The sequence below is a fragment of the Lytechinus pictus genome, chromosome 8, assembly GCF_037042905.1.
Source record: "Lytechinus pictus isolate F3 Inbred chromosome 8, Lp3.0, whole genome shotgun sequence".
NCBI classification, from domain to species: Eukaryota; Metazoa; Echinodermata; class Echinoidea; order Temnopleuroida; family Toxopneustidae; genus Lytechinus; species Lytechinus pictus.
Window position 1 is genome coordinate 15,726,124 of NC_087252.1, and position 12,354 is coordinate 15,738,477.

At 38.0% G+C, this 12,354-nt stretch overlaps 1 protein-coding gene across 1 annotated transcript in view; it reads left to right on the forward strand.

The window, feature by feature from the left end:
• The first annotated feature begins 200 nt into the window (after window positions 1–200).
• LOC129267129 (roundabout homolog 1-like) overlaps window positions 201–12,354 on the forward strand; it is a 47,159-nt gene continuing 35,005 nt past the window's right edge. Inside the window, exons 1-2 of the mRNA XM_064104128.1 lie at window positions 201–371; window positions 3,728–3,914. Of these exons, the coding sequence (XP_063960198.1) occupies window positions 201–371; window positions 3,728–3,914 (358 nt within the window). The remainder of the gene's footprint in view (window positions 372–3,727; window positions 3,915–12,354) is intronic.

A 12,354-nucleotide genomic window follows, 5' to 3' on the forward strand; every position in this document is an offset into this window, starting at 1 on the left:
TACTCTAGTTATCAAATAAAATTTCCTGTATTATATTTGTGTTACCACAACCTCCACTCCCTGGGGAGTATTCCAGCTAGTCACCATTGAGGTGCACACATTACTGGACAAGCTACAATCACTTTCCCATATTCTTCCAATTACCTCTGAAGTGTACGGGTATGAATATTATCATTTGTCTGATGTGTTTGTCTTAAATGATGGTTTCTGATTTTTATATATTTCCCCTATTTACAGTTGTGTCACCCGGTAGACGTACGGAAGAATCCGCCCCTACGATTACGGAACAACCAAAGAGTCTGATCGTGATAAGAGGCGACCCGGCGTCATTTAACTGCAAAGCCGAGGGAAGACCGGAACCTACGATTTCAGTGAGTATCACTCACCTCATGCCATACACAGATATATACATGTGGGAATGCAGGATATTATTTGCCACTCTCCACCCAGGTGTAGTAGATGGGTACCCGGTCGTAAGGAATCCCTTGAATGCTGGAAACCCCCCCCCCCCCCCCGATCAGAGTAGCTTTGCTGAAGTTGGGGTGAAAGTATGCAGCAAGTATAAACATTGTATTAGCATATTATTATTTTCTCTTTTATCATTATTTGAAGTAGGATGATCTTGTACATTAACCAAATGAAATTTGTAAATGATCTTCCATATATCTGACTGTTCTGTGAAAAATACATAAGTTTAGGAAGGTGTGGTCTATCTTCAATACTTTTCAACATTAAAAATAAGAATAAAATGAATGAATTGTTAAAAGTTTGAATTAATGATGATACCTCGCTGATCCATTTCGAATAAAATTTGGTAGAACTTTTAAAAAGCCAAGATGAAATCAAACTGAAGAATGACAACTGGTCAGTTTGTATCTATGGAATAACGGAAAGCCCATGTCCAAAATTCTGTTAAAAATGGATTCTGCTTGGCTTGGTCAGTATTGAAGGGAATAGGAAACGAAATCTTGCCTCCGGGCATTCGTTTTATCAAGGAACCTGGATTCCCCCCCTGACGCAGATTTAAGCAATGCAAAACAAACAATATCGGCCTGTGCAGAGAAATGATAACACAACAAACTTGTAATTGATTGAAAATAGTGTTTGAGAGGAATTGCTGTATCACAATAAAACAAAAATACCTCTGTACTGAAGTAATAAAGCAACATAGTATTTCATAAATACTTGATTAAAATATAAATGTATTCCTTTATTTTGAATAAAATATATGGCAATTCATAGAAAACGTTCACAGCATTTGTTTATTCATCTATTCATTCATTTATATATTAATTGACTTATTTATTCATATATTAATCTATTTTGTTTTATTGTATTTAAACAGGGTGGACCTGTCAGTAATCACTATTAAATCAGTATTGTTTTTCAGGGAGCCCTTTATACAAATGATATATTAATAAAATTAATGGTTTTTTCAACTTTCATCTATTTATTCTCATTTTTAATACTTTTGATGATTGTGTGACCTTTCTGATATTACAGGGCAACTTACAAAGCATCACCATAGTAAAAAAATACAACTGATACAGTTATGCCATTTTATTCAATATTGGGTTGGTATATGTAATATCAGGAAAAGATACTCAATTGAGATATAGGTTCTACTGGAATAAAATGATATGAACGATTCAATATTAAGATTTGGATAGTGAAAGTTAGGGCCTTGGTGGGATGCTGAGAAAGGAATTTGCTCCCTGGAAGGAAATGACACCTTGAGATATAAAACAGACTCTTCCTTCTATCTCAGTATGACTGCCATACTTTCTCTGTTTGTTATATCTGGGTTTATACTTTTTACATTTTCCACCTGTATTCCACTTATTATAAATCAAAGCATGCATCATTATCCCTCCCTCCATCGCTCTATCCCTCCCTCCACCTCCCTTCCTACCTCCTCCGTTCCTTCCCTTCCCTTCCCTTGCTCCCTCCTGGCTCCAACCCTCCTCTCCGTACCTCCCCCGCCTCCCTCACCTTCCATTCCTCCTCTTGCCCCTCTCCTTTCCCATCTCCCTCCCTTCCTCATCCCTTGCGCCCCCTTCCCTCCCTCCATGTATCCCCATGTCTACCAACTGCCCTCCTTTTACCCACCCGCGCCCCTTTCCCCTCTCCATCCTCCTCTCTCATCCTCTTGTTACCACCTCCCCATCTTACTCCATCCCTTTCTTACCCTCCCTCCATCTATTCCTGCCTCCCTCCCCCTCCCCTTTCTTTCCTCCCTCCATGCATCTCAAAGTCTTCCTGCCTTCCGTCCTCCTTCCTTCCTTCCCTCCCTCCCTCATCCTCACGTTACCACCTCCCCATCTTACTCCATCCCTTCTCACCCCTCCCTCCATCTCTTCCTTCCTCCTTCCCCACCTCCCACCCCCTCATCCCCTTTCTTTCCTCCCTCTATGCATCCCAATGTCTTCCTTCCGTCCTCCTGTCCACCCCTCCTCCTTCCTTCCTTCCCTCATCCTCTCGTTCCCATCTGACTTACTCCCTCGCTCTTTCTCCCTCTTTTTCCCTTCCTCCTCTTTCCCTTACTCCTTCCCTCCTCCTCTCTCATTTTTTCCCTCCCTCCCTTCCTTCTATCCACCCCTTTCACCTCTTCTTTCCCCTCTCCCACTCCATCACTCTCCCTCTCACTCTCTTACCCACCTCCCTCCATTCCTATATCCATCTCCTATCTCCCATTCCAAGAGGAGCGCAGAGAGCCACTTAACCTCTATAAACCTTCCTCTTTTATTTCCCATCGATTCTAGGTAGAACCCTCACAAATATTAAAGAAATACATAGCTCCCTATCAAGGGGAATGTAAATTGATTAGAACAAAAGTCTACCACTATACGCCGATAAAATGCACGCTCTTTGACTCCCAAATAACATTACCGAACTCACAATAATACAAACAAAATGACAGTATTTCGCATCCATTTGTTTGATTATTACTCTATGCATGGAATGAGCTGCATGGTGCAGCTTGGCTCAGTATCTTTTTCTTCCCCTCCAAATCAGTTTAGGGTTCGCCCTAGAAAAATCAAAGGTTTCCTCTCTTTTCCCTGTTCTTTGGTGTCAGTGACACAATATGGCAGGGCCTAGGCGATGAGAATGTAATTTGAAGTTGCCAAGCTTATCGGCTGGCTAGATAAACTCTCGACAGTTATTGATTATGGTGGCAGGGGTCCTAATATTTTGCAGACAAACACAACAGCTACAGTATTATTGCAAGCTAGCAGAGCACATACCAATTCGCATGAATTTCTTTTTTTTTTGGTAAACACAGCGTATGTTTTTCGTTGAAGACGCGAGTTTTAAAGGTATTTTTAGTCAATGATAACTTCACGATGTTGCAAATTAGAAAAGTTCAGTCTTATTATATAGAAGTAAACGGAAACCCAAAATTTAATGGAAAATGCAAATTTTGCAATTAGTTAAAAACATTATTTTTGGGGAAAAAACATTTTACAGAATGATGAGGCAGGAATGTGAGATAAGATAAGCCAAAATTACACTAGAATTTTGGCTTTTATCTGATTCTAATTTTGTAAAATAGAACATTATAAAAATGGATAAAAACTTAATACACGATTTATTTTAAATAAATTAATGTTTTTCTCTATTTCTATTGAACTGTGGACATAAATAGAAGTTGAAATTGAATGGAATGAAATTATTAACACCTGATAATTAATGTGCACTCTCTCTTGATATCTCTATTCATTTCCAGTGGTTGAAAAATGGCCAGCCGTTGGTTATCCGAGATTCCCGTCACAACATCCTCGATTCCGGCTCTCTCTTCTTTCTTCAAGTCGTCGGTAACCGACAAGGCGGGCAGGACGGAGGTGTCTACCAGTGCGTCGCTGAAAACTCTTTGGGAACGGCTTACAGTGCTAATGCCACCCTGGAAATAGCATGTAAGTCTACACCTTGCATTCTTTACACCTTAAAACAAACTTGGGTGTCAAAGCTGACACCAGTAGGTGTCCCCAGAGGTCCAGACCTGAGGTGTTAACATTACACAATAGATATTTAGCATAACACCAAAAGGTGTAAAATTAAAACCAAAGGTGTTGTAATAACACCCATGGGTGTTGAACTAACACTAGATTTAACACCAAAGTAAAATGACTGGTGTGGTTTTCTGTACACTGGTTAACACCACAGTGTTTGTTCTGTGTGTTTCACAGCAGCATTTATGAGTTAGAAGTGATTTCATGTTCTATGGGTTTAATCCTGCCAGGTCACATCCGTGTGGATGGTGACTGTCAAAAGCCAATTATCATACGACAATTAATTGCAGCTTGTTAAAAAAATGTGTATAGAAAACAAAAAACAAGCCCATTATTTAAGGGGGTGCAAAAAGTTTTTTATTTTTTTTACTTTGGGTAAGAAGATCCTTTGCATGCATTTCCCACATTGTGGAATAGCCTACCTGAAGACATCAAAAGTTGTATCGACATTGAGACTTTCAAAATCTTCTTCAAACCTTTGATTTTACTTATTTATTCTCTGTAATATTAATTCACACACATTCTTCGTGCTCATTGGATCTTACCCTTGTAAAAAAAATGCAGACTATTTATTTCTGAACACAATATTATACTGAGCTGCATACAATCAAGTCTATTTGAAGGTAAATCTTTGATAAAGGTATTGGACAATGGATGATATTGACTCGATTGCTATTTATTCTTTTTTTAATATTTAATTTGTTTCCTCCATTATTTCTGAGATGAGGGTGATAAAAAATAGGGAGTGGTTCCTGACTGTAAATGGCATTGGAGGTGTGCTGAGTGGGAAAGACCTTGTGTTTGAGTAGAAGTTAAGTGGAGTGAGTGAGACGGATCAATAGGTATGACAAGTAGCTTCGTAGAAGGTACTCTTGAAAGTGTGTGAGGAGGAGAAATATGAACGGACACGGGTAAGAGAAGGAGGAATGCTGGGAAGGAGGAGGAGGAAGGAAGAGCGGACAAATAAGGGAGGGGAACTGGCATTTTTATCAAGGTTTGTTGGTTAGATATAAATGGCAAATCCACCTTTATAAAAAGATTATGTGAATGGTAAAAAAGTAAAACCAACAAAATGAACACTGAAAATTTCATCAAAATCAGATTTAAAATAAGAAAGTTATGACATTTTACAAGATTTCTTCATGTCACAAAACAGTTTGATATAAGCACATCCTGGTCAGTATGCAAATGAGGGAACTGATGATGTCAACCACTCATTATTTCTTGAGTATTTTATTGTGAGAAATATGAATTATGAATTTTCTCCTCAATATGATAATTATAAACAAAGTCTGATTCCTCCCTGAAATGTGAAATTGTCATCTATGCCGTGTAGTATGATTTGATAAAGAGTGGTTGGATGGAAATATAGCTTGCTAGGTAGGTAGGTAGATAGGTAGATAGATAGATAGATAGAAAGATATATATATAGATAGATAGATAGAAAGATAGATAGATAGATAGATAGATAGGGTAGGGTAAAATATATACATTTAGATAATAAATAAATGGATTTACAGATATATGATTTTAGCAAAACATATTAGATCTTTAAGACATTGATCAGGAATAAAGAGATATTGGATTATAGATATTGGATAGATAGATAGATGGATGGATATATAGGTAGATAGATAGATAAATATATAGATAGATATATAGATATATAGATAGATAGATAGCTATATATATAGATAGATATATAGATAGAAAGATATATAGATAGATATATATATAGAAAGATATATAGATAGATAGATAGATAGATAGATAGATAGATAGATAGATAGATAGATAGAAAGATATATAGATAGATAGATATATAGATAGATAGATAGATAGATAGATAGATAGATAGATAGATAGATAGATAGATAGATAGATAGAAAGATAGATAGATAGAAAGATGGATGGATGGATGGATGGATGGATGGATGGATGGATGGATGGATGGATGGATGGATGGATGGATGGATGGATGGATGGATGGATGGATGGATGGATGGATGGATGGATGGATGGATGGATGGATGGATGGATGGATGGATGGATGGATGGATGGATGGATGGATGGATGGATGGATGGATGGATGGATGGATGGATGGATGGAAAGAAAGATAGATAGGGTAGGGTAAAATATATACATTTAGATAATAAATAAATGGATTTACAGATATATGATTTTAGCAAAACATATTAGATCTTTAAGACATTGATCAAAAGAGGAATCTAGAGAAATTGGATAATAGATATTGGATAGATAAATGGATGGATAGATAGATAGGTGGATAGATCAATAGATAGATAGATGATTGGGTCTTGGATGGGGAGCAGATGACAGACAGAACTCCCATAAACAAACCCATTCAGACACGCACAAGAGGGTTGTGCAACAAATAGAGCTAAAGTTAAGAACAAAACAATATCATACATTTCAAAATTGAGTTAGGGGAAAAAATATTCAACCTTGCATATGGTCAACAAGTCACAGGCTCTGTGACCTGCATATATTTACCATCTTCCGTGGTAGCCAAAGTGGAAAATGCTCAAAACTTTTTTGACCGTTCTCCTTGTTCTCATAGATTTTTTTTTTTTGGAGAAGCATCAATCTCGCTTCTTCTTTCAAGTCGAGTATCTGACCTTTTCGAGTCGAGTGCTCTTTGCCCTCACCTCTTGTGTATCGCGGCAAGCAAATTTTCATTTTCAAACTTGGAAGCCTGCACCATCTACATGGAGCACTGACATTTTAACATGAATTGAAAGTTAGAAACATGCTTCTTTACTTCATATTATAAAGTATGTATTTTTTTTTGGGGGGGCGAAAAAATACTAATGATGCTCATATTCATTCTGTTTTGAGTTTAATTTTATCAAACTATGTGGCCTGAATAGGATTTCTTTTTAACATGACGTACACAAACCTCATTCTTCATGTTATATTTCCTTTCTTTTTTAAGGGGGGGGGGCTTGATACAGATATTCAAATGATGCCCACTTCCATTCTGTTTTGAATTTTGAGTTTGATTTCATCGAACTATGTAGCCTGAATTTGAATTAGTTTTGTTGTCGTCCTGCCTGTTTTTCCGTTTTCCACCCCTCTCTTTCTCTCTCTCTCACTCTCTCTTCCCTCTCTCTATCTCAATGTATCTTCCCCCTTTACCCTTTCCAATTCTTTTATTCTTGTAGTATGCTTTTAGTCCACGCTGGCATGGGCCCTTTCGGTATTTTCTTGCCCTGGAGCTCAATAATGTTTTCCATTGAATGCTAATTGACGGCTTAATAACTCTCTGAAACTCGTCAACTGTAGACCAAACTCCTTGAAGTTAAAACCCCCATAAGAGCCCCAGTGTACACCACGGCCGTGTAAGCGAAGACCGGCGGAGGAAGCCCATTCCAAGGCCTGTCTTATTCCTGCGTAAGCAAAGACGGTAGATCAGGCTACGTCGTGTCGTCACGGTGATGGTAAAGTAAGAAAAACATGGGGCGGACAGGAAAGGAGTGAAATAAAGCTATGAAAATGCAATTGAACTCGAGAGGAGATCACTGCTATGCATTGAGAGTTAGCAGTGACCATAATAGGTAGGAAGGGAGTCAACTCGGTGGAGAAAAGATTAGATAGAGAAGAAGGCTTGAGGTTGACTTTGAATCATTCCACATGAAGAAAGCATAAACGAAATCGATGAGTTTGCAGTAAAAATTGGTGAATCCAATCTTGAAAATAATGTGATTTGGGTGAAATTAGAAATAAAGGAAAAACAGAACAGTGAATGTTTGAAAGAATCGGATATTTTTACAAACATATATTTCAATTCAATCAATTTGAAAATGATCTATTGAGGTAAAAACAATATTTTGACAAAGAAAGATACATATTGTAGGTGAATAGGGTGTAAAATAATGAATTGCATAACTTGGGGTGGCAATGCAAGACACGACATCAATGGCACCACATAACATAATAGACCTCAAGCCTAAGTGCCTAACTCCCTCACAATAACATTTCAAAACACTCAAACATGAAATATTGAAAGTTTCAGGATCCAGGTAAATGGAAATAACGAATTACGGTATACTTCAAGAAGAAAAATCAATTGTGTTGTTTAACAGATGGCGTAAGACTATGTGTGCCTTGGTTGAGGAAAGCAAGGTCGAAGTGAGTGAACAAAAGTCAACCCTCTTGATGTTTTTTCTTCCTTTTGTCTTCATTTTTCTCATGTTCTTATTCTGTTCTGCCTGAGTTCTCCATAATCATCCACCCACAACAAGACTTTAAACTCCCTATACCATTCCCCTTCCAATGCCAACAGGCCAATCAATTACCAAAAGGGTGAAAAATCATTTAAGTTCAGGGCATTTCTTAATTGCATGCTGTAAAAACTAATAAAAGAACTCATCAAAAATTCTGGGCCGTGCAGGACTCTCGCAGCGGTTTTGGTAATTACTTTCTTCTGGGTTTGAGGCTATGCCTCACCCACTTCTATCATATTTTTATGTCCAAACGCTTGAACTTATTTTTGCCCAAGTTTTTTTTTTTTAAACAGCCAATGTATCGGGGGCTCTTTATTAAAAATTGAGTTGTATAATTTGTGCCCATTCAGGTGAACTATAATTGGAGTGAGATTGCATCTTTTGGGGCGTTTTTATTGCCAACAAGAAAGCAAGAAGAAAAAGTGTCTCGGGAGATAACTTGTCATTTTGTTATCTCCGTTAACTGTTTTTCTACTTTTCTTAAATTAATGGGTGGCCAAGGGCTATAATTTTCTTTGCCGTGTTTTGATTTTTTAGAAAGAAAATATATATCAAGCTAAACTAGTTCAGGTTTATGATGAGACAATATTGTTTTGTGCTCCAGGACTGTACTTATTCTGTGAAACTTCAAGCCAGCTCTCTGCCATTTGAAGCAAGGAACAAAATGTTTGAATATTACTTGATACCAAGAAAAAATAACAACACTATTATATGTACTACTAATTGAGCTAAAAAAAATTGGTTATTTAGCAAGAGTATATGTTTTTATCGTGCATTTATTTAATCCGACTTCGGCTAATGGGGGGTGTTTTTGATTGGTGTCCATGAGTTCAAATTGAGCTACTATCTAGAGACTTAGCAAACTCGCTCTGATGGAGAACTATTTTTTTTTTAAATCAAGTTTTAGGTTTACACATGCCTAAAACATGTGTTTCGTGTAGACACTCATTGCAAATAAATGACAAGTTCATTGTTGTTTTACAATGTCATTTTTTGTTTGATCACTGTTAAGTTAGCAGAGCCAGTCCTCTGAAAAAAAAAATGCATAAGTTAAATACAACAGATTTTTTTTGTCAATTGATCACAGTTCAAGTTAGTGATGGTGAAATATCTATTTATTCTTTTTTCTTTCAAATCAAGTTTTAGGTTTACGCACTTCTAAAACATGTGATTGTTGTAGACACTCATTGCAAAGAAATGCACAAATTCATCGTTGTTATACAACCCACATCAATTTCTTGTTTGATCACAGTGAAGTTCATTGTAGCCAGTCTTAAGCTTACTTAGTCTTGTTCTAGACTCCTATTATGAATTCTTTACTCCCCGATTGTACAGCAAGCCGAATGAGCGCGCATCCCCCAAAATCTGTACTTTCTGAGAAAAAAAAAATCCCGGGAGTACAGGTTTTGGGGTTCGCACGCCCACTCGGCTTGGCGAACAGTTGGCGGATAAAGAAATAAATAAAATGGGGTCTAGAGCTAGACTAAGTCACACTGTACTTTAAATCGTTTGATACCTACTTGGTATGTAGGTCTTTAGGATCAGGCGTGTGCGTAAAGTGACAGGTTTGATCCCTCTGTGCCAGTGTACTGTCACATAGGTTGCACACTCACACCATTCACACCCCACACGGTAAAAAAGTTGTTTCAAAGCTGTTTAAAAATTATCATACAACGCTGTTTATCATCTAACTTTACAACACTTGTTTAACAGTTTAAGCAAGTGTTTAAGATCTTCAACAACCAAGTTGGTGAAGTGAAATTGCATTCAAAACTTGGTCTGTTCCTATTTTAATCAACTTTTGGGTTGGTTAAACAAATTTCCGAGAGTGTAAAGGGATGTGAGATCCTTGTTATAGCCAGCTCAGAACAACAAGGTTTTCACTCAGTTGAGGCAGGGTCTGATCTAGTAATATAATTTCTGGGTGTTTTGAGACCCGAAATTGCTAGTAGTTCACTCATACTTCCGTGATCAGATGAGGTGTAAAAGCTTCTATATGCATTTGGTACAGGAGAAGAAACTCTATATATTTGCATGCATGTGGAGTGTAGATTCATACTTCTTACATTCAAGTTTGAAATGGTTTTGGCGCCAAATCATTTACAAGACCTTGTCATGCCTTTATTCACCAGCTCATACCCTGAGATGCTCAGTCTCACCCTAGCATCTTCCCAAGATCTCCAAAACAGTAGCCCATGTTGGACAGGGTTTCAATTCCACAGCACCTTCTCTTCGGAATAACTTACCATTGAATTTATGAAGTGTACTATCTAAAGAGACTTACAAATCTAAACTGAACTTTCATCTTGTTTAACAGTATCGGTTCTTGGCACTATTAGACACTCATCCAAACTCTCTAATTCTTTCTTTTCTCTTGTGCACCTCTGAAAAGAATAAATTTCTAGATAGATGGGGCTATATAAATGCCATTTGATGCATGTGTGTTGGTGCTCCATTCCATCTGCTTCTAAATGCTTCTGCATTTCCAATATCTCTGTCAGATGGATGCTGCGTACCACCCATCTCATTTTATTTGTTGCTTAAATCAAATACTCTTCAGGAATGGCAGTATCTTCAAATCTGCTCGTACTTTGTGACATTTCAACACAGATAGATCAGGGGTTGTGTTACAAAGATTTTCGATAGCTTCAAACCAAACGCAAATTGCGATTGATCTAGGACTCCTATCTCTTAGCCACATGAATTCATGTCTGTCGCAGTGTGAGTTCGATCTAAATCTATTGTAATTTTTGTAATACGCTTCCCAGTCCTCTGCTTCACAGATCGTTTTAACACGGTTGTTTTTCCCGCTCATGCAAAATGTCCTCCGGACCGATGAGCGGGTAATAAATGGGTGCCTATGGAACACTCTATTCATTTGCTCCACCTTTCTAAATCAATTGGTGGATATTTCAAGCACTCTTCCACATTTGCTTTCTTTTTATTCAGTTTCATAACATGTTCATGTGATTTCCTCTCATCCTGAAACATGTCATAGATTTACCATTGTCTACCTTTTATCTGTATCTCCTTCTCTTTAAGACAGTAGGCTCCATCCCTTAAGATCAAAGTCTATCTGCAAAGACACTCCCCTTGTCGCTCTTATCTGTTCCTATCTATAACTGTTATATTCATATTTCAAAAGTATGTCTTCACATATCTGTTTCTCTTGTTCACTCTCTTTCTCTCTCCTTCCTTCTCACCCCCTGTCTTAAGATCTATGCCTTGTCTAATATATCTCTCCCATATCTGCCTAAGCCCATTTCCTTTCTCTGTTATAAATTAATATCACCCCTGTCTCGTAATTTCATAAACGAGAATGTATCTTCCACTACCCATCCTTCTTCCTTTCAATGGATAGCATTTCACAAGCATGCAATTGTTACAAACAACTCATAGAAACCGTTGCATCTGATTGGCTAAGAGGGTATTTCACACAAAAAATTACTGGCAATATGCTTCGTGAAATGCCACCGAGATATCTCGGTAATCCGTCCCGGTGGTTTCCTGCCTCTGCAAACATGGGATTGATTCTGACAACGGCTGAGCAGCAAGCAGGAAAACCATCCTGACATATTTTGCTCATATTCCGCCAATCCTACCATATTTCCTGGAGTGGTATTGATGCCACCGGGGATGATCCTGGCTATCAACGGATGCATTACCTGATGGAGGCTGAGGTGGGGTTTTTATTGGTGCCTTTTCGTGGTGAGAGGGTTATAGATGCAGATCTGTGATTTGGATTGATATGATAGACGACGCACGGAGTGTGGGTAGAGTTGCGAAATTCTAGATGCAGGTTAGTCTGCAGGCACAGACTCGGGTAGAAACTTTGATCAACAAGTGAGCCTTCACACAAAGACTAGCACATGTAAAACTTGCTGTTTCTATATATTTTAGCGAGAGGGCCTTCACTACAGAAGTAAAGGGTTTGTACAGCAGACTACGTGCTGATGTAGAAGTGCTATGGTGTAGTGGTTCTGACTCTTGCATTTCAATCAGAGAGTCATCGGTTTGAATCTTGCTTCAGGTATTGATTTCCTTCAGCAAGAAAATACAATCCACATTGGCTGCACTCAACCCAGGTGGACTTGG